Genomic DNA, 23,500 nt, shown 5'->3' with positions numbered 1-23,500 from the left:
GCAGTAACGAAGACCCAACGCAGCCAAAAATTTTTAAAATAAATTAAATAAATTTTTTTAAATAAATAAAAAGTTAAAGAAAAAAATGGGCCCCAATAAATATATTACCTTATATAGGCCAACTGCACTGCTCTTCCCAATTGTACCATTGAAGTGTGTGATACACAGTAAATAATACGGTCAGTTTTCCGCGGTGCTGATACTGAAAGGAATGGTTTCTTAGGATGGAACAAAGAAGTCTTAAAAATTGTCTTTAAAAAGTCATAAAATTTATGGATAGGTGTATAGTCATAGACGTGAATATATCACCCTCACGCATTGCCGACATTGAACCTATGACCCTTCCAAGTTTATTCATCCAACATACAGAACATGTCTTTTAATTACTTCACCAAACTACCATACGTCTACACTCAGTGCCTGTAGACACTGAACTCAGGAGTGGCCGTCTCTAAACTCTCCAGCTTGAAGGTTATGAGGTAGAGGAGCTGGGGAAGCATTAACGGCTCATGACATCCCTGGCCAATATTCCCTTGGCCAGGATCAAAGCAACTGGATGCTGAAATTGTAGAGAATCTTTCTTGGTCTCTTTTTATTATCTCTTTTTACATTTTCTGCTCTAAGCAGGTATCCTTTTTGCAGAAGATAAAAAGGTGTTTTGTCTTGTTTTGTTTTGTATACTAAAGCACTTAAATGGAGAGTTCAAAACAGTAGGAAGAGAGAAGCTGGAATTACCGGGCAATATGATACTGGCAGGTGCCTAAAAATTATGACACTTGTGTGTCTCCTACAACAGCACCCCCATCCCTAACCTTACAAGACACATTGCCTCATTTCCCAGAAAATTTTAAAAAGGAAAATTAAGCTGAATATTCTGGAACTACAGACCTAGTCTCCAATTACTTCACTAATATAATACAGCAAAGGAACTTACGAGGTTCTCTCTGTACTGCAAAGATTAGTAATTTCTACAAAATATTGCTCACATTATCAAGACTTAATGAAACAGTTCAGAAAGATATTGTAAAAATCACCTGTCAAGCAGATCTCTATTTCTGCAACCCTCAGAAAAACCCAGCTGGCAAATGGCCAAACTATTATGTTTGTGGAGGCCAGATGCCTTCCTCTGTAAATGGAAGGCCTTTCTGAGTAAATCACCCTTTGTACAACTTATTTCTTTGGTAAGAGTATGACACTTCTGTCTTTCCCAATGTCTCCAGTCTCAATAACAGTTTCTAAAAGCTTCACAATGAAAGTTTTCAGACGTGATTTCCATCTGGTGACCATCAGCTTTAATGATGTTCACTCATGTATTCATCCAACAAAACTTTATTCCTATAGAGTTCCTAGAGTTCCTACAGTTATGAATATCAGGCCTCAGACTGCAAATTGCTACCCCACCAGCATAAATGAGCACACATCCACACACGGGCACGTCCACTGAAATCACTGGCAGAGCAGAAGGGTAGAGGAAGCAGAAAGTCTCGCTGGAAGGACCTAGAACACAAGTGGTAGGACAGTGCCCACAAGAAGGCAGGGGCTGAAGGGGTCGTGGTGGGTAAGGGAGCACAGCTAGACCCATGCCGCTAGCAGAGGTTGGAGCTCGGGAAGTACATTTTCATATACTTGTACTTTCTCCACTACCCAGAGATCCACTTCCACAAATTTATATTATAACTTCACATACTTATTTTGGAATTGTTCATGAAAGAGAACAGGTTTCCTTTCTTCTTCTCTTGAAAGCTTTTCTCCAAAGAACATTATTAATTTAGTAATATTGCTAAATGACTATTCTATTGTTATTAAAATTACTATTTTAATAACAATACAGGCTCTGGAATTCTTCTGTCTTTGAGTCCCTGCTCTGCCACTTACCTGCTGTGGGTCCTGAAACAAGCTACTGAACCTCTCTGAGCCTTTATGGATCCGTAAATTGGAGATGATAGGGACTTCCCTGGTGGTCCAGTGGTTAAGACTCTGCACTCTCAATGCAAGGGGAATGGGTTCGATCCCCGGTTGGGGAACTAAGATGTCGCATGCTGCACGGCGCAGCCAAAAAAAAGGAAATGATAATAGTAATCACGTCAGAGCTCTATTCTGAGGGTTGAATGCGAAGCTCAAGTAAAGGGCTTCACTCAGTACCCAAGAAGAAGAAGTCACTATTCAGCCAACGTTATGTCCTTCCCTTAGTAATAGCAGTGTTTCTTTCCAGGAAAATACAGAATATACTTCCCTAGATGGTATCATATCTACTACTGAAATACCCTATTATGTTTTTCCTTCCATTTTCCTCAGTCTTCCCAAAACAGCAAGTATACACTTGGTTGTTCCATTTTAATGTTTGAAAACCATAGATTTATCCAGATGAAGTGATGAATTCTGTGAGCAGAAGGGATTCAGCAAAGGAACGAAGAATCACCTTCTGAGGCTGTGGCCCCTGGATTGGAGGGGGAACAATGTGAAGATGAATTTAAATGCTGGAATGGCTCTGCAAGAGAACTACACAATCTCCTTTTCAAGAAGCTACCAGTACAGGACAGTTTTATAACAATTTTACCAAGCCGAGGAACCGGGAATTGTTCCCCATGCGTTTTCTAGGCCCCCTCAAGGCCTGGGTGCTGAAGGCTTCAATCAATGTGAGGCTAGAGGATGTGAGCTGTAGCCCAGATTTCATACCACATAGCAGAGTGAGGCTTTCTTCCAGGAGTCTTTTCCATTGTTAACGTGTAAGAAACATTAATGAATTCCTATCTCAAATGTGCAGAAGCCTCGCACAAAGAGAGAAGCAAGCCTGTCCTCTCCCTGCACTCTTCTAGCTCTGGATTAAGAAGGTACAACTTTCAGGGCTGCTGGGACAAGGGTCCCAATTCAAACCTTCAGTCTCTGCCCCCATTAAAATTTAAAACCAGATTCAACCCATTATAGAGTGGCACCAGAGGACTGCAATTTTATCCAGCATGATTTTTATTAGCCCTGCAATTTCTTAATGGGCTCCCCCGAGGGCTGGCTGGTAGAATCCTGCACTACCTGTCCAGATTTGCTACAGGCAGCTTAATAAACATGGCATCTGTCCTGTGACAATTGTCATAACCTCCGACCAGGGTGCAGAAGACAGAGCTAAAGGTTAGCAAAACCACCATTCAGGTGGCAGGGTGGGGAGGACGCTGGAAATTGTCATCTGAAGAAAACTACTGCTCCCTGCGTCTGCGGCTCCTCCAGCCCGGCCAGCGTTCCCAGGAGCCAAGCCGGCAGCTCGCCGCCTCCTGCAATCAGCATGTTTTACACATCTCATCAGTGTCACCACTCCTGACATCTCATTATGCACCAGAGGTGGAAGTGGACAGGTATGGAACACCCGAACTTTTCCTTTTCTTATTATTTCTGCAGCTCACCATGAAGCTGGGAGTTAATTAAGTCCTGTGGGACAATCAGTGTCTTTTTTGCTAGGTTAAATTACATTATATACAGATGCAAAAAAAGAGAAGAAAAAAATAATCCCTCAACTCTTTCCTGGTTAATAGAGTACGTTAGAAATATGATGATTCCAAACTAGAAGGTGAAGTCGAAGGCTCCTTAGCATACAACGTTTCTAATGAAGTCATATGATGAATCCACCAGGGATCTCCTTCCTTAAGGATCTCAAAGCACTTTCAAAAACACTTTTAAAGAACTCCTTGCCTCAACTCTGAGAGAAAGTTGACTGGGGGGATGATAGTCAATCCTATATTATAGGTAGGAAAATTCCCTCAATCAGACTGGAGGAGAAAACTTCCTTTGGATTTGTAAAATCCTAGACTGAGAAGAAACCTTCAGAGGTGACACAGGATCAGAGAATGTGAGGATGGGACCTTTCCTGAAAATGATCTAGTCCAAAATTTCCCAAAATGTTCCCCAGGCAGCCAATGGGTATTGCATGGAAGCAGGAAATAAGTAAGATTCTTGTGAGCACAGAGGTCTGGGAAGAGCTGAGTTCAACAGAATGAAACTACCTTCCCCTTAATGTGGACTTCGTGAGTGAGTCTGCAGCATTTCCCAAACTTATTTGACCCCAGACCGTTTTTTCTAACGGGCCATTCTTTGTTACTAATTGTCCACAGAACCCACCTTGGAAGATGCTGCATTGGTCCCATTGCTCATTACAGATGAAGAAACTGAGGTTCTCCCAAGGACTTGCCCAGAATCACACAGGTAGGTGATACCCAAGCTGGGAGGTAGGACCCAGGTCATCCACTCTCAGACCGACCACTGTCCCACACTGCCTCTCTGTCACTCACAGCACAGAATCACCTGTGCTTTCCTATCCCTCAACGAGACATGGGGTGTCTCTCCATATTACCTTCAGCACACCCATCCTCAACCCTCTCTCAGCTGCAGCTTTCTGATGCCTCCTTTCCTGGGCTCCTGCCTCAACACTGCCCTGCATCCACTTGCATCTGAGCTGTCAGTACTAACCTGGCGTCGGGCCACACTTCAGCCAGCGGTTCTGACTCTGATACCAGCCCTAAGGGATATTTCATGAGATAAAGTGGCAGCTATGAAATTTACAAAGACTCAAACAGCCCTACATTTTCTCCTGGATTAAATCCACACTCCTTAGTTTCACACTCAAGACAGCTTATGTTTCCCAACCTTTGTTTCCAGTGACTCCCTTCCCCATTAATTCCTTTCAAACTTTACACTCCAGCCAAATACAATTACTTATATAAAAACCATGTTTTCCCACTTCTGGGATTCTGTAACACTCGTCTCTTCACTAGTATACATTTTCTCCTTATCTCCCCTTATCCTTCAAATCCTCATAAATTTAGGCCCAGATAAAATGACACACCTTCCAGGGAATTTGTAGGTAATGATTTTTCCATCCAGAAGATTGCTTGGCCTTCACTGATTTCCACAGTAAAATACGAATACCTTTATTATCCCATTTATTACATTTTGCTTATACTACAGCTATTGGGGTTTTTATATCTCCCCTACTGAAGAGAACATTCCACACAGTAGGGGTTATTCATCTGTAGAATTAACCCAACCCTTTCAAAGTTTACCGAATTATTTTATCCAAGCCCTTCATAGTTGCAAAGTCTTCTTTGAAAAGGGAACTAAGATCCCGCACGCTGCGCGGTATGGCCAAAAAAAAAAAGGCTGGCACCCTGAGAGTGATCTGTAAATGATATTTGAGAAGGGTTGAGGACAATAATCTTACTTTCCCAGTGTAAAAGTACCTTGCCCTCTCTGCTGGCCATACTGCTGTATTTGCTCGCTGTCTTAGTAAAGTCATCATGTGGTGTCCAATGCATACTCATTGGTGTCAAGCAGAAACAGAACAAAATATATTTGCTTCTGCTTGGCCATGCATACTTTTCCCCTCTGGGAAGTAAAGAAGTTAAACGGCAGTGCCTTCAAGCGACTGGTACTGGAGCCATGAGCCCAACAGTCCAGGCCCTTGCTTTTGACATTAATTCATGGAGGGGCCTTGGTCAGTTGACTCTGTCTACTCCACCCCGTGTATATATAGGTATTCATTACAAAGGGACACTGGGAGGATTAATTAATATTTGCCAGCATTTAGGAAGACCCATTATGAGAAACAAACACTATAACAGACCATTTCTTTCCCTAGATTGCTCTTTTCTTTGTTGTTAGAAGAAGGTTAGAACTGAATGATGAGCCATCCCCTTTGGGAGCTGGTACATCATAAAAACGACTACTGTCATTTTGAATCAGGAAGATGCACATCACAAAAGAAACACATAACTGGTTTTGAGGTCCTGCAGGCTACTGAAGGTATGTGTGTTTTATGTAGTCGTTATGCTTTCTCATTTGCTTGTTTGTTTGTTTCTTAAAGCAAACACTCTACGGAATTCTAAGGGAGGTTTACCAAACTCTTTGTTTCCTTTTCACTTGGCCAGATCCCTTATTGGTGCCTTGTTCTCACCCCCATCAAAATTCCATGCAACAGCAATGCCTTAGATTATCACAAAGGACCAGTGAGGAGAATCAGAGGAAGAGGCCTTAGTTTAGAGCCATAAAGACAAAAGTGAAGCCATTATGGTCAAGTGTTGGCTGACCTTCCAATGTCTATTCCCCTTCATCAGTAGCCCTAAGATTTTCCTTCCAGGCATCACTGCTGTCATATTCTCACCCAGGTGCTGGGGGCTGGGATTGACTCTGTTCCAAGGTCCGCAATAATTGGCCAAAAGCAGCCAGCAGATCCTATCACCCTGAGCACAAGGCAGTATGGTCACGTACAATGACTCAGTTTGGACCAATGAGTCATGAAGAGACATTTGTTGAGGGCTTTTGGAAAAGAAACTTCCTCCTTCTGAAACCACGCCCATAAAAGACCCCTTTATTCACACGCAATGTAGCTAAGGGAGCAAGTAGCCCTGGGCGCTACTGGCAACCATCTTTTGCCCACAGAGGAGGCAGCCTTAGGTTGAATCTGACCCCACAGAAGGCAGGGCAGAGACATGGGAAGAGCTATCTCATGAGTGAGGACGGAACTATTGAGTCAGGCCATGCCTATGACTCCTGACTGAGCTTTTCTGTCCCATGAGCCATTCTGTGAGTCACTTTATTAAGTCTACTTGAGTCGTGTTCTTTTTCCCTTGTGATTGAAATCTTCGTAATAAGATTTTTTAAATAAAATTTAAAGAAAGAAACGAAAGAGCATAAGTGTAATGGAAAAACACCTATACATAGATTCTACAGGGCTATGGATATGGATAGAGACTACAGTATAAATATATGCTCTGTTGGAACAAACTTTCTTTGTACATAATGTTCCAGAGTGATTCTTAGGAGGAAATAAACAGAGATTCAGCACAGGTAGAGATACCAGAAATAGCCACATCGATCCCCCAAACTCCCACAGTTTGCAACAACACTGCAAAAGAAGATGATTAATTTCTCAGCACTAGAAAATTCCACAGAGGATCTTCCGGGCATCAGGGTGAGAATGGAAGCACACCACCAATGAAGGGGGAGGAAAGTGGGAATTCAGAGTCTGGTAAGGAGACTGGCTTTACCCCGCTAACTCCCATCAGGCCATAAGTTCTGCCTAATGGCCCCATCTCATAGTCCAGCTTGTCGTCCCTGCCACCAAGAACACAAACCAGGACATCATTCCATGTGGAATCACAGAGAAGAATTAAAGGCATCATGTGGAATGCGGTGAATCAGCCACCAGGCTAAAGGTTAGATGGGGTCATTAGTCTATAGCTAGGACTGGCTAGATGACATGCAGTAACGAACAACCCCAAATCCTCATGGGCACAACACAAAGTCCACTACAAATGTTGGCAAGTCTCCAGGATGGAATAGCTGTCCTCTATAAGCTGACACCACACTCTGGACCATTTAGGCATCACGGCAAAGGAAAAGAGAGGGCTGGAGAGTCGAGCCCGAGACATTAAGTGTTTCTATCCACACGCTAAGCAAGTGACATGGCCCATCACACTTCAAAAAGGGGTGGGAGTGTGCCAAGCTTCCTAGGGCTCAAAACAGATGAGAACTGGATAGTGGAGGAGACTACCACACAGGGAACTAACTGCAGAGCTGCTGTACGTTCTTAGTTAAAAGATACAGTTCTGGAAAATCAGTTAAATATCCATTCATCTTGGGAGGTGACTAGCACTTAATTGTTAGGCACTTAGGCTTAACGACCAGCTCAACTCTGCTTCCAAAAGCATCTCCCTCCAAAGGCACACACCCCTGAAGACAAACACTGAATAAAAGAGGTGGTTTAAAGGGAAGAAAAGGAAGAGGAGAGAGAAAAGAAGAAAAAGGAAAAGAGGAGAGGGGAAGAAAGTGATGGGAGGGGAAGGGAAGGGAAGGGAAAAGGAAGGAGAAGGGAGAAAAGAAAGAAAAAGAAAAGGAAAGAAGAAAAACCAAAAGGAGAAGAAAGGAAAGGAGAGAAAACAAAAGAGAAAAAGTGTTTGGGGATTTCAGTAATACAAGAAAAAAAATCGATTAGGGAATAGAAAGTAGTTTCAAATCAGCCTCTAACTAGCTATACACATTATAAAGAAAATGTAAAATTTGTTGCATCACTGTATTGCACCGATTTTCTAGGAGAAGCTCCTTAAACAGAAAGTAGGGATTCAGTTAAGCAGTGGGGTTTTGCTCTTTTAACAGCCAAATATCAGGGGCATGAAAGCTAGTTTGTAGTCAGTAGAAGAATGAATAGAGTGAGAGACCTGCAGAGACTTGGTCTTGTCAAATCAAGTAACATTCTTGAAGACTCCAGCTTGAATCAAAGCACCTTTAACATAAGAAACCATCCCTAGCGCCAATGATAGTGAGGTAGTGAGTATGGGCACAAGGAAGGGGCTGGCTGCCCACCACAATACTTACCTGCATCCCTCCTTTCCCTTCCTACTTGTGATCTGTATCAGCTGCCTACATTTACTCACCACTCACTCATTCCTTAACCCCTCAAAATCTGGTTTTCCTCCCCAACAATACTGTCCTGCAGCCTCAAGCATCACTAAGGACCTCCTGATCACATTACCTTTTGATGTGTCTCATCACCCCTTCCTTCAATCTCTCCCCTCCCCTGGCTTCCACGACACTGCAGTAAGAGTTTTCAAAGATACTTTCAGCAACAGAAACCTCCTTTCAAATGAGATCTTGCTTGGAACTCCTACTGACTACCATAGCTTTATAGTAGACTTGAAATCGGGCAGAGTAAGTCATCAAAGTTTGTTCTTTTTAAAGGTAGATTTTGCTATTCATTACATTTCCATAGAAATTTTTAATCAGCCTGGAAACTGCTACCAAAAGATAAAGTTGGGTTGTTTTATTGGAATTGCATTGTCTCTAAATATTACTTAGGACTGACATCTCAACAGTATTGAAAACTCCAATAATGGATCTCTTAATGTTTCCTCTGATTTGGATTCATTAAGCTTTTTGGATCTATGGGATTGTATTTTTCATCAAATCTGAAAAAATGCTGGCCATTATCTCATTAAATATTTTCTTATCCCTCCTACCTCCTCTTCCATTTCCATACCTACCTACATAAGCAACCCTGAGCCCCAGCCTCCGATGGCTCCCACAGGGAGACTGCTTCTCTCTGCCTGAGGTCTCTTTCCCTGGAATACTGTTCTCAGACAGAAAGTTGCTCTCCTTGTGTGTTTCCCTTCTCTCAAGGATCACAGCCTTGTGCCGTCTATTATCCAAAGCCTGAAATATATTCCAACTGGTTTCACAGTTGTGTACAGCAGGAGGGTAAGTCTAAAATCATCACTCTCTCGTGGCCAAAACCAGAAGTCTGTCCATTCACATTTAAGAGCAACGCAGTAAACATCTAAGTGGACGATCTGTATAAGCGGGATGGCATGAGGCTTCCAAATGTCCAAATCTGTGGGTCTTTACTCAGGTTTAATTGCTCCAGAAAAGTATCTTTTAGTGTCCTTTCTGGAAAGAATAGAACATGAATTGCCAGGATGCTGGAGCTGGGGGCAAAGGACAGAATTTCATGCGGGGTCGGGGAAGGCTGACCTCTCTTCAAAGAGTAACCAGATCTTCCAATCATCTTCGAGATTCTCCATCCCCTCCTCCCCCGTGCTTGATATCAGGCACCTAATTAATCAATCTGTCCATAAATTATGCCCCTGCTTCCTGGAGGAAGGAGTAGGAAAGAGATGTCTGCTTGGGTCCACCAGTAGCAAGGTCCTGGGCTCCAGACACGCTTTATCGAGGATTTCAAGCAACCCCTTCCTGCCTCATGACCGTTTCCTGGTACCTAAATTTCTCTAAATCCAAAGCTCTTCTAGGGCCCAGTAGAGCAAACTGTCTTGCTTTTTATCTAAATGTCCCTTCGCAGGAACTTATTTTGGCTTTCCTCCTCCCCATGAAGTCCTCCGCATTCTCCCATATACTTTCCATCTTCACATAATGCTGTGCATGTGCTACAAAAATCTCATTTTATCAAAAAGGGAGGTTTATGCCTCTGTTTCTTGTCCTCCTTTTATTATATCTACTTGAAACAGGAGGTTCCTGCCTCAGTTTGGTTAAGAGTTCATTGTTAACTACGTTAAGCTTCACAGCCATATTTTCACCCATTTTTACTCCGGTTTTGCTATTTTCAGGTTCTTTGTTCATTACTGTTTCTTGTTTCTCATATCATCTTCATCCTTGGATTCATTTTATGGTTTGCCAGAGCACGTGATTTTTCAGAGAGTGCACAGGGGTGATAAACGTTCCGAATTTTGTATAGCGTACATGTCTTTATTTTGTTTCTGTTCCAGATAGTATTTGATGGGGTATAGGATTCCAGGTTTAAAATCATCTCCCAGATAACTTTAATAGCACTGTTTCCAACTTCTTTTTCCACTGATATGGCAGATCAGATGTTCAGAGAAACCTCTTCAAGTTATCACAACTGAAATTGCTAGGTGAAACATCTGGATGAGTGGAGGGAAAGTAAAGGGATTCCTTCGAGGCAGAAATGAGGAGAATGCTGTTTTCCCTGCCCTTTTCTTCCTTCTTTCCCTGAGTCTGTCCTGGAGTTTCAGAGTTGCCTTGGGTTTGGCCAAGTTTAACAAAGACCCTAATACTCACAAAGGACCATACCCATCTCCTGTCCCCAAGCAAATAATCCCCTTTTTGTTTTGTGAGCTGCTCTTAAGACTTTGTCTTGAGAGCCACAGAGCCACCACTCTGAGTACACAGGGACAGAGAAAAAGAAAGGGAGAGGGAAAAGGAAGGGAAATGGCCCTTGTAGTTCTCCCAAGCAATCCTTTCTTCAGTTACCCTGATACCTGCCCTATATGACTCTCAAGTTTGGAATTTCTCCTGGAGCTCCACTGAAAAGTATAGCTGACTCTTTCTATCCATTTTCTCTAAATTGGCTTTGCCTTGTGTTTATTCTGCTGTGATTTCTCTACCCATCCAACCCAATCCACTCTTTATCCTTCAGAAATCCCTCAAAACCTCTGGCTGTCTTATGGCACCTTATTGTGTTCTCTAGCACTCTTAGATTTTTGCTTTTTCTAATATGTTTTCTCTTGTTTCATGTACCACGGCGATACACAGTAGGTATAATCAATGTTTTCTGAAGAACAGACAAATGTACCTGTGCTAAAATGGAAAGATGACCATGATGCATTCACTCATTCATAAATCCATTCGTCCATTCAATAATTTTTAACAGGATCTGCTGTGCATTAGGCATAGTTCTAAGCTTTGGGAAACAGCAGTGACAAAACAAAATTCTTCTTTTCAAGGAGCTGATACCCTAGAGTATCAATAGTTTTTTTAAAAATACAAGTTGAACAGTATTAATGACACAATAACATCTTTGTGTGCAAATGAGTGTACGTACACCAGGGTGTGTGAATGTGTGTGTGTGTCTCCTTTCAGATATACTCTTCAGGGGATGGAATAGGAGAAGCAACATATGAGAAGGCTTCTTTTAACTGCCTTTATTTGTATTTCTATATTGTTCATTTGTACAACTGATTGAGGCTCTGTTCTAGGCAGTTGGGATACACCATCAAACAAAGCAGGTAAGCATTTCTGCCTTCCTGGAGATCATGTTCTAGCAAGAAAAGTCAGATGCAAAACAATAAAAATAATAAATTAGTATCTGGGGCTTCCCTGGTGGTGCAGTGGTTGGGAGTCCGCCTGCCGATACAGGGGAGACGGGTTCGTGCCCCGGTCCAGGAGGATCCCACATGCTGCGGAGCGGCTGGGCCCGTAAGCCATGGCCGCTGAGCCTGTGCGTCTGGAGCCTGTGCTCCGCAGCGGGAGAGGCCACAACAGTGAGAGGTCCACGTACGGCAAATAAATAAATAAATAAATAAATTAGTATCTTACATAATATATTAGCAGGTGATAAGGACTATGGAAAAAATAAAGCAGACTAAGGAAAACTGTAGGTATGATATATGGAGTGAGCAGCACTGGGTTGTAACTTTGTGGTAAAAGTAGGCTTCATTGAGGAAGTAACATTTCAGCAAAAAGCTAAAACAGAGGGCTGTACTTGAAAAGGGATGGAGAAAGATGCTCAACATTGCTAATTATTAGAGAAACACAAATCAAAACTACAATGAGGTATCACCTCACACCAGTCAGAATGGCCATCATCAAAAAGTCTACAAATAATACATGCTGAAGAGGGTATGGAGAATGGAGGAACACTTCTACACTGTTGGTGGGAATGAAAATTGGTGCAGCCACTATGGAGAACAGTATGGAGGCTCCTTAAGAACTAAAAATAGTAGAGTTGTCATATGATCCAGTGACCCCACTCCTAGGCATATATCTGGAAAAGATGAAACTCGAATTTGAAAAGACACATGCACCTCAATTTTCACAGCAGCACTATTCACAATAGCCAAAACATGGAAGCAACCTAAATGTCCATCGACAAATACCACTTATATGTGGAATCTAAAACCTAACACAAATGAACTTGTTTACAAAACAGAAACAGACTCACAGACATAGAAAACAAACTTACGGTTACCAAAGGGGAAGGGGGGAGAGAGAAGGATAAATTAGGAGCTTGGGATTCACAGATACACACTACTATATATAAAATAGATAAATAACAAGGATTTACAGGGAACTATATTATCTTGTAATAACCTATAATGGAAAAGAATCTGAAAAAGAATATATATATACATATATATGTGTGTGTGTGTGTGTGTGTGTGTGTGTGTGTGTGTATAATCAAATCATTTTGCTGTACACCTGAAACTAACACAATATTGTAAATCAACTCTACTTCAATTCAAAACAGAAAAAGAGACAGTATTTTAAGCAGAAGACAGTATTTTAAGGAGGAGACAGTATTTTAAGCAGGAGGGAGAACAGATGCAAAAGTTTCAGTGTGGAAGTGAGCCTGGCGTGTTCCAGGAACAGCAGGGAGCTGCTGGGCCTGGACAGACCAGGTACAGGTGACAGAAACAAGAGGTGAAGCCAAAGAGGAGTTGGAGGTGGGAAGCTGGTGCAGAGAATGGCCCTTTAGATAAGTGTAAGGACTTGCTTTTATTGAGAGAGAATTTGGGAGCCACGGAAAGGTTTTGAGAGGAGTGTAATTACCTGACATATTTGGAAAGGGTCACTGGGGCTCCATTAGAATAGACTGAAAGGGGAGGCAGAGGGAGAGGCAGGGAGACCAGCTCTGTAATCATCAGTAGATGATGGCGGAGGCGACAGCCGTAGACTTGCTACAAAGCAGTCGGATGAAAGGTACAGACAACAGAATTTCCTGATGGGTCTGACATGGGATTCGGAAGATCAAGGATGCCTCCACAGCCTGAGCAACTGAAAAGCTGCCATCAACTCAGTTCAGGACTATGGTGGGGGGAAGAGGCGCTAGGGGAGAGCAGCAGTGGAGATCAGGAGTTCAACTCAGAACCTGTTAGACTTGAGATGCCATTTCGGTATCCAAGTGAAGATGCCAGGAGGCAATGAAGTTTGGGAATCGAAAGTTCAGGAAAGAGTTCTGGGCTGGAGATTACAATTCTGGAATCAAGAGCATGGATATATAGATATAGATATATAGATATAGATATATAGATATACTTCAAACATCTGAAAAGACCATTGGGAAAATTGACCGATAATTTTCCCACCTCCCACATTGAATTTTCAATCTCTCTGAACACTTTGCCGAACACAAGTTATCGAGTGCTGACTATTGCATGTGTCCCCTCCCCTCCACTCCCTCTGCCACTTCCCTCCTTCGATTACCTCTCACCCATCTCCCCTCCGTTTCCCAGGGCGTCCCACACCCAGCTACCAGACCAATGTGACTAAAGCACGCCTGGGATCTTGCAGTAACTCCTTGAGGACTACTTGTCACCTGATGAATTAAAGGACAAAACGCTGAACCTGCCATCACAATCTCATCCTAGCCCATCTTTACAAACCTACGACTCACTAGTCCCCTTCATATACACCATGCTCTTCACACTATTCCTGTGGGTTCTTGCCTCAGTGCCTTGTGTATCCTTGTTTCGCCACCGAAAATACCTTTCCTCTGCATCCCCGCCTGCCTGAACCCTGCCCATCATTCCTGGCATAATACAAATGCTGCCTACTTACCTTCAGTTGACTGCCCCATCTGAAGGTAACCTTCCCCACTCTGACCCTCCACTCTAGGGTAAGGGGAAGAGCATGGCATGGGCAACAGTTCCCAAAGTGAGGGCAGCAGGACAGATACCAGCCCCCAAAGAAATTCTGGGAATAAAGGGCTCTGTGGACAAACAGGTTCAGGTAATACTCCACACTACAGCCCTCTCCTAGAATTTTACATTATATATTCACATACTGAATGCTCTCAATAAACATACATATATATATATATATATATATATGTTTTTTTAATATATATATATATTTAATCCAACTTTCATAAATGTATTTGAGTTTGGAACCCTTTTATCCCAGAATACTTAACATTCCATGGAACTAGTGTTCCAAGGTTCTCACATAGTACTTGGACCTAGAGACCAGAACTCTAGCCCTGATAAAGCATCTGGCAGTGTTGGTTCTTCCCAGGCCCAGAAAAGGCAATTGTGTACCTAAGGTCCCCAGACTTCCCAACATCTATGGGACAACCATATATCCCAGGACTGGAGTTTCCTAGGCACTGACATTAGTCTAGTAGGTTTAGACACATGCCCCTCTGGTTCCTAAAGATTAATTGGCTTATTTCCTCCACAATGACTTATGGCTGCATGGGTTATGATGCCAAATTACAGCTGTGTGATTTATCAGATCACCTCTCTTTATGGACCTCAGTTAACTCATCCCTTGCTGAGTCACTGATCGGATGGTGTCCAACATTACATCCAACTGTGATGAACTGACTCTTCATGTCCTTCTTTGAACCTCACCTACCTCCATACATGACCTGTCTTCCCTATTGCCCCCTAAAGAGGGGTCTCTTTCCACATTTTTTTTTTCTCTTTCATAGTAGAGGACCTTGAACATGATTGGAACTCAATAAATACATGCTGTGTAAACATTTAAAGATGACAGACTTTTAAGGCCCTCAAAAAACTCAAAATTAGTCTTTGAGATGATGGGAAATTCAATGAAATCTAAGAAGTGAAATGATCTGGTCAAAGCAGCAAGCACTATGGAGAAAGGATCCTGTATCATTTTCTAGCACTGAGACTAGCAAATGAGCATGGACAAGAACAACCAACACTGGACATTTACTGTGTGTGACGTGCAGTTCACAGCGGCTCACATGCTAGAATCCTCATACCAACCCTATTTGCGGGGGTGGGGTACCATTTTTCTCCCCACTTTACAGATAAGAAAACTGATGCACAGAGGGGCTAAGTTGCCTGAAGTCCCCCAGGGGGCAACTGATGTATTCCATTCCCAGCAGTCCAGCTCAAAGCCCCTAACCCCTGTGCTACCTGCCTCTTCCTTCCTGTCACCGGCATTTGCTCAGAGGTGCACCCTAACAACCCAGCTTATTATTCCCCAGGTGGAAACTGAAGCCTGGAAAGCCTTAAAGAATGCTCAGTGTCCCGCAGCTGGCCTTCAGCCCACAGCTCTCTTTCTACAGTTCAATGCTGATTCAGCAGCCTCACTCACTACAGTAAACATCACTGCCAGCCAACTGCTGAGAAGGGGCACGGGCATGAAGAGGAGGCTGTGATTAGGGGACCATAGTGCTGCAGATAAAGAATTAAAGCTATCAATACACTGAAAGGAAGAGGTGAATTTGGCAGGGGGGGACACAATGAAGGAAGAAGCAACAGCCCTGTGCAACAACCTGAAGGTTTGGGAAAGGGGTGTGAAAAGCCTAGGAGATAACAGGATGGACAGGGAGACCCCGGGGGACGGGGGGTGGAAAGGCAGACAGGGAACAGCTTAGAAAGGACAGAAAAATCACATTATTTGTAACTGCACGTTTTTTCAGCACCAGCCCAAAAGTTATAAAAAAACAGGCCTCACGAACCCAGGAGGTACAGTTTGGGATTGCAAAGGTTTCATCGGAGCAGCATTCATGAGAGGATCTCCGATAGCGTGTGTTACTTAATAGGTGCTCAATAAATGTTTGTTCCAATAAAAGAGACAAAAGAAGGAGATCTGAGGATCGCTTTCATAAAGAGAAAGACACCTAAGGGAGTAGGTGCTCAATAAATATTATTTTTTAGCTGTGTACCATGAGAAGCCTGGAGAGTTGTAAAAGATTATCTGATACATTTCCAAACAGCCCTTTGTCTCTGATTTCAATTTTCGAAAATTTCCTGGGAGGCTGTGGAATCTCCCACAAGGGACTTTTAAGGACACATTCTTACAAAACCCACTTGGAGGGGTGGCTAAGATGCTTTAAAAATGGATGGGTGAGGTAGGGAGGCTGGTCCAGATGACCCCGCAGACTTTTCGGGATGGACCAGGAGACACTGCCATCCCACCAACTGAGGATGGCTGAGTGATTTGGAAACCTTCCAGAAGGGCCTGGTTAAATTGTAGGCCATTTATTTCATGGAGAAATAAACCACTGAGAGCTTCCTTCAAACATGCTCGTGGAAAGCAGGACAAAATGCTGAGATTATCTGTTCAGAATGTGCTTTAAAAGAGCCCAGGCAGCACTCATTTATTTTTGAGAAAATATATGATTAACCATAGTTAACTATGAATTCAGATGCTGTGCATTAGACCAGCTCCTCAAAGTTTGAGAGCATTTAATATTATATATCGCTGCCATTTGGGCTAAATTGTTTTTTTAATGTACACAATATTACAAATTTAATTTGAGCTGTTTGAATCAGTCTGTAAAAAAGATTTGATTATACCTGAGTGTTCTGGCCCCAGCTTTTCTGTATCTCAGTAATCTTGGCGGTAATTGGCTGATTAGGCGTCTCACACTCCATCTTTGCCTCAGTTTCCATGGTAATGGTACAGGAGCTATTATAGATGAGAACTTCATCTCTTTCCACTTTAGGGCTGAAACGAGAGGGGAGGTTAAATGGGGTGTCATCAATCTTAATGAAATGCAATTATTTTTACTCTTATTAATCATTGCAAGCCATTAGCTTGTGGCAACCACAGGCCACCATTTGTCAAATTTTGCAAATTTCTGTAATTTTGTTTCCATTCTTTTATTGTTTATTTGTTTTCCCTTTATCTGCACACCCTGCAATGAAAATGCACATGGTAAATATCTTTCACTGAGGCCTTTCTCTTTTCCAGCTCTATCAGGAACATTAGCAAAAGCTTCTCCAAACCCAACCAAAGAAGCAATGCACAGATAATACTTCCAGTTCCAAAAATGGAAGCAAATGTTAGGAAAAAAATTTTTTTTTCTTTTCCCCTTCCCTCTTCCTGTTCTTACATTCAGTGATGGGGGAGTGAATTGCCTGAATCCCCCCAGGGCAGATGGAGAAATTGGAAAACCCACACAACTGGCTAACTGGTCCCTAATTCCAACTGTGAAAAAATGAGCTCATTTAGGCTTTCAATTCCCTCTCCCCAGCTGATGGCAATGAGGCTCTGTTGCTAGCAGTGGAACATTAACTTAGTAAATTAATTAAACTTACTTAACCGCCCAGACTAAGGAGATTCGATATATGTGCCAGTTACACTACCAGCCACTTGCTTTAAAAGTCTTCTTGCTTTAAGGAGAGAAACCAGACTGGATTTAAAATGAAAAACTGCAGTGTAGCATTACAGAAAGTCTACAAATATGTGGTCCAGAGGAGAGGAGAGCATGGAGTTTGCAGGGCATGGCCCCGAACAGGTGTGATATTTACTCAAGAATAATCCTGGCTTTAGGCATTGTTGCACCCAGCTCCAAGATTATTAGTTATAATAATGCACGATGTTTTACACTTTTTAACAGTTTCATACGTATGATCTCATTTCAGCCGGTAAATTAGGTAGAGGCATAAAAAATGTAACTCAAAGAGATTGGTGATTTGCATAAAGTCAAACACAAAAATAAGGCAACTCCGAGATAAGAATCCAAGGGGTCCCGTCTCCTAGAGCAATACTCCCAAGTTTTGAGATGCTGATGGGACATCACCACGAAGTTGGCATATCCCACGGGAAGACCAGGACTGGTGATGAAAAGGGCAAAAGATCACTGCTTGAGAAACTATAACTCATGTCCAACTAGAACATCTTTTTTCAAATCAATGTCGAAATGGTTTCTCCCACACTTTGCTAGAAATAATGAGCAGGATAACTATCACATCTACGTCATCTCCTCGTCTTCATGCTAAAACATTCCCAGCTCCGTATCCACCCAGGACATGACTTCCATACTCACTGTCTTCTACACCTACTGTAGATTGGCAATATGTTAATATTGTGCAGCCCAGTTTGGCTGACCATTGAGGCTGTGGTCTCCCTTTATCGAAGCCCTCCCCACCATGGCACCTAATACTGTGTTCATTTTGTAGCCCCTAAGCTTAAATTAAGATGGTGGTGAACTCAAAGTCTCAGAGCCACAATTACCTGAGGATTCACCATGCTGCATGTGTTCAGCCGATTTTCTGAGAAGCATTAGAATGCAAAAGAGAGGCTTGAAAGCCAGCCAGCTAGATTTGAATCCCCGAGCAGATATTTACCATCCATCTGACATTGTTGAAGACATGACTCTCTAAGCTTTTTTTTCCACGTTTATAAAATGAAGTTACTAATCATAAAGATACTCTTTTAAAGAGGTGTTTGGGGGATGGAGCAAAATGAAGCCTACAAAAGGACCTGCCCAGAATCTGGTGCAAGGAAGTGTCCGATAAAGTCAGTTCTTGTTATAGTTTTAGGTGGTAGTGACATAGGTGGTATTATTGTTGAAATGTCAATGTGGGAATTTACATTCATTGTTGTTACGGGTCGTCTCACTGATGTGGACCCATTGCTCAAATACATTTTGAATCTGAGCCTGTAATGTAGCTACACAACCATTTAGCTGAGCCATCATCCAGGGGTAGACAAAGCCACAGGATAAACACAGCATTTGCTCCTGGAGTGTCACTTGCATGCAAAGATTCAGAAAAGCAAAGCAAAGTAATTTAACTTTCAAATTAAAATGTAATATTTAGATACCTATGGAAATATGATGAAGTAGAATGCAAAATTCACATGGACTTTTCAAATAAAACACCTGACTTCAAAGCAACTTGATTCTGTGACAGGGTACCTTGGGCTTTGCAGCTAGAACCTTTCTTTTGCTACTGGGGGGCGGGGGGTGGGAGGGTTGCTAGAATAGTTTAAGAAGCTCTCCATCACCATTGCCATCATAAATCTCTTATAAAGCCATCAGAAAGGAAATGAAGTTGGTTTTCCACACCATCTCGTTCCTTGTGAATCGGTTCCCAGATTGCTACTCCCATTTCTGAAGGCTCACAAGCCATCTGATTAATAATTCATTCTGGAATTTTGTCAGGGATAATGTAAACTTAGTTGTCTACCTTTCCAGAATTCCCTTTTTTTGCTTCTTAGGCAGGGAAAGAATATTTGCCTGTCACCTCTCTGTTCTGTGCTCCCCTCTCATGTTCATTTCCAACTGTGGATCTTCACTCATATGAGCAGGGTTTTTATACTCACTATATGATGATCTGGGATACTGACTTGAACTCAAGGGAAGGAGTGACCTTTACAACCTTTCTTGATCATGGGCTTCCACCTCCTAACCAGACTTCTTCTGCCCCTTCTAGGTTCTTCGTCAGCAAAGGTTAGAGTAAAATGAGGTAAGTCACCCTGCCCTCTTTTCATCTGCCTGTAGCAATGCCCACCAGCTCACAGTGGATTGTTCCATTTTGCTAGTGACTCCAGAAACACAATATATATCACCTGCCATTGGAAGGTCACTCCAGCTGACCAAATCCTGAACAAATTAAACAAAGTCTGTTTCTTCAGTAAGTGCTCTAACAGCTGGTCCCCCAGTAGAAGACCCTGCTGATATCTGTCGATGCTGTAACAAGGGTCGCTGTGGCTTTCCAGGCCGTTCCCGGAGGAGACAGTCTGTTCCCGGAGGAGACAGTCTGTTCCCCGCAGTCGTAGGCACACGACAGAAGAAGCAGATGTCACAGTGGGGCCACTGATCTTCCCAGGAAAGACTAGTGACCATGGTACAGAAGGTCCTTCCCACCTCTGTGATGTCAGGCGTAGGCCTGGGCACCACGGCATCCCTGACTCTGCCTTGCATTGTCCTGTGTTTCCAGGCTGCTTCCCACCCTGTGTGCCCTGCTTCCTGATACAAGAAGAAAGTGAAAACAAACCATGTTGTTTTTGCTCTGAAAGAGTTAAAACCCTTTTCTGCTGGCTTAGGCTTTTTCACAACCTTTAGCTCATATTTCTTTTCTTTTTTGGCCCTGATTATATGACTAGAAATTTTTTTCATTAAAAAGCCATCATCAAGATGAGCAGAGACACCAGGATGTCAAAAATGGACTAACATTTGCAAAATTTCAAAGTTTCTTAATATTACTATGTCATGTTTTCTTCCACAACCATCCTACAAATTAAGGAGCACAGTTGGCCGGTTTTAACTATAGACATATGTGTACACAGAGAAATACATAGATACAGATGATATGGATGTGCGTGCACACACGCATGCACACAAATATTTATTTTGAGGGAATGTGGTAAGAATATTTGGCCCAAATGGTGGGAGAGAGAGTTCTAGAACCTAAGTTTCCTGAGTCCCAATCTATTGCTCTTTCAGTCGGTCCAACCAGATCCAAAAGTAAGCAGATATTCTCCTTGGATGCACTCTCTATGGTAGGCAGTAAAAACCATGCCATCATTCTGTCTCCCTCACTTAGCCTGAAATTGCTTCCCATGTCTCAAATCTCCTGGACCCGCACAGCCCAGCCAAGGCTCTGTTACTGATGCCAACAATACAGCATCATGCTGAGTACACTGTGAGTCAGAAGCCTTGGGTTCCAGTCCTGATACTGCCGGGGCTTGACTGTGACTTTAAAAAGATACTTAGTCTGTTCTTAGAATAGAATCCAAACTCCTTACTATGGCCTTTGAGGCCTTAATACATCCCCGAGCTCTTCTCGAGCCACTTTTCCTCCTTCTAACCCTACTCCTGCCCTTCTGACCTCTGACAGTTCATGAAACTTGATGGGTCCTTTGCACTTGCTGCCCCCACTGCCTGACTCTCCATAATGACACTTGTCCTTAGCTCAGCTTAAAAGGCACTTCTTCAGAGAAACCTCCTCTGAGCTGATCCAGTGATCCCACACCTGGGCATATATCTAGAGAAAACTATAATTCAAAAAGATACATGCACTCCAGGAGAGGGGTGGGGGTGGGGGTGGGTTGAATTGGTAGATTGGGATTGACATATATACACTAATATGTATAAAATGGATAACTAATAAGAACCTGCTGTATAAAAAAATAAATAAAATAAAATTCAAAAAAAATGTAAAAAAATATAAAAATAAATAAATGAGTATCTTTCCCTTGGGGAAAAAAAAAAAAAGATACATGCACTCCAATGTTCACTGCAGCACTATTTACAATAGCCAAGATATGGAAGTAACCTAAATGTCCATTGACAGATGAATGGATAAAGAAGATGTGAGATATATACACATACATACACACACACACACACACACACACACACACACACACACACAGTGGAATATTACTCAGCCATAAAAAAGAATGAAATAATGCCATTTGTAGCAACATAGATGGACCTAGAGATTATCATACTAAGTGAAGTAAGCCCGACAGAGAAAGACAAATATCATTTGATATCACTACCTACTATGTAGCACAGGGAACTATATTCAGTATCTTGTAATAATCTAAAAGGGAAAAGAATCTGAAAAAGAACATATATATATATATATATATATATATATATATATATATAAATAATATATTTGTATAACTGAATCACTTTGCTGTACACCTGAAACTAATACAACATTGTAAATCAACTATACTGCAATTTAAAAAATAATAACAAAAAATGAAATAAAAAAATTTTTAAAAGCAGCCTCCATTGTTTTTTATCACTTTATAGCCCTTATCAGAACATGTGATCATCTTGTTTATTGTCTGGCCTCCTCCACTACTCTTAAGGACAGGGACTTTGCATCTCATTCACCATTGAGTCACCAGCTCCTGGCACAGTACCTGGAACATAATAAACACTTGGTAACTACTGGATGGATGGATGGACAAACTGGGCATATATTTGCCACAGATACGAATGTCTGTCTTTGCCAAATGACATCAAATCCATAGTGGTAGTGCCTGGCAGGGGGTTAAACCATTTAATGGAAATGGGTTCTTTGCAAAGACCCTGGAAAGTAGTTCTCTGCGTTCACAAGCACAATCTTAAGAGGAACCAAGGTAAGCTATTTAGCACATGATATTCCTAGCACCCCATGTAAAATTTATATTGTGTTTTCTGGTTATTAAATTAGTACATGTTCACTAAAAAAATTACATAAAAACACAATGAAGAAAACAAATATGATCAGTCCTCCAGCCCCCTAGGGATAGGCACTATCAGCATTTTAGAATACATCCTTCCAGTCTTTTTCCCAATCACCTGTTGTGTGACACATGTACATGTACTATAAACACCATCAGGACTTCATTGAGGCACTATTTTGTGACCTGTACTCCTCAGTATAGGAGTACAATATACTCCTCAGTATATTGTAAGCATTTCCTTCTTTGGTTAAATGTTCTACACCATGGTTTTTCAAGGTTCTTAGTATATTATCACTTGGATTCATTCTTTATTACTAAACGCTTACTTCATTTCAACTGTTTTTGTTAATATACCTAAAGCATTGAAGACTATAGTTCTTCATAAATGTTGGATATTTCTAACTGCTTTCTTAAAATCCTGGAAGTAAAATCGCTGGATCAAAGTATGAAGAATTAATAAATGAAAAAGAAATGAAGAAAACAATTGCAAAGATCAATAAAACTAAAAGCTGGTTCTTTGAGAAGATAAACAAAATTGATAAACCATTAGCCAGACTCATCAAGAAAAAAAAGAAGACTCAAATCAATAGAATTAGAAATGAAAATGGAGAAGTAACAACTAACACTGCAGAAATACAAAGGATCATGAGAGATTACTACAAGCAACTCTATGCCAATAAAATGGACAACCTGGAAGAAATGGACAAATTCTTAGAAAGGCACAACCTTCAGAGACTGAACCAGGAAGAAATAGAAAATATAAGCAGACCAATCACAAGCACTGAAATTGAAACTGTGATTAAAAATCTTCCAACAAACAAAAGCCCAGGACCACATGGCTTCACAGGTGAATTCTATCAAACATTTAGAGAAGAGCTAACACCCATGCTTCTCAAAATCTTCCAAAAATAGCAGAGGGAGGAACACTCCCAAACTCATTCTACAAGGCCACCATCACCCTGATACCAAAACCAGACAAAGATGTCACAAAGAAAGAAAACTACAGTCCAGTATCACTGATGAACATAGATGCAAAAATCCTCAACAAAATACTAGCAAACAGAATCCAACAGCACATTAAAAGGATCATACA

General features: G+C 41.8%; 1 protein-coding gene across 1 annotated transcript in view; it reads right to left on the bottom strand.

Moving 5' to 3' along the window:
* PKHD1 (PKHD1 ciliary IPT domain containing fibrocystin/polyductin) overlaps window positions 1-23,500 on the bottom strand; it is a 424,868-nt gene that overhangs the window by 324,507 nt on the left and 76,861 nt on the right. Inside the window, exon 34 of the mRNA XM_033864110.1 lies at window positions 16,785-16,935. Coding sequence (XP_033720001.1) covers window positions 16,785-16,935 — 151 coding nt within the window. The remainder of the gene's footprint in view (window positions 1-16,784; window positions 16,936-23,500) is intronic.

This window comes from Tursiops truncatus, chromosome 10, assembly GCF_011762595.2.
Source record: "Tursiops truncatus isolate mTurTru1 chromosome 10, mTurTru1.mat.Y, whole genome shotgun sequence".
Taxonomy (NCBI): Eukaryota; Metazoa; Chordata; class Mammalia; order Artiodactyla; family Delphinidae; genus Tursiops; species Tursiops truncatus.
Note: the sequence above shows the minus strand (reverse complement) of the source record. Positions and strands in the feature narration are given on the sequence as shown.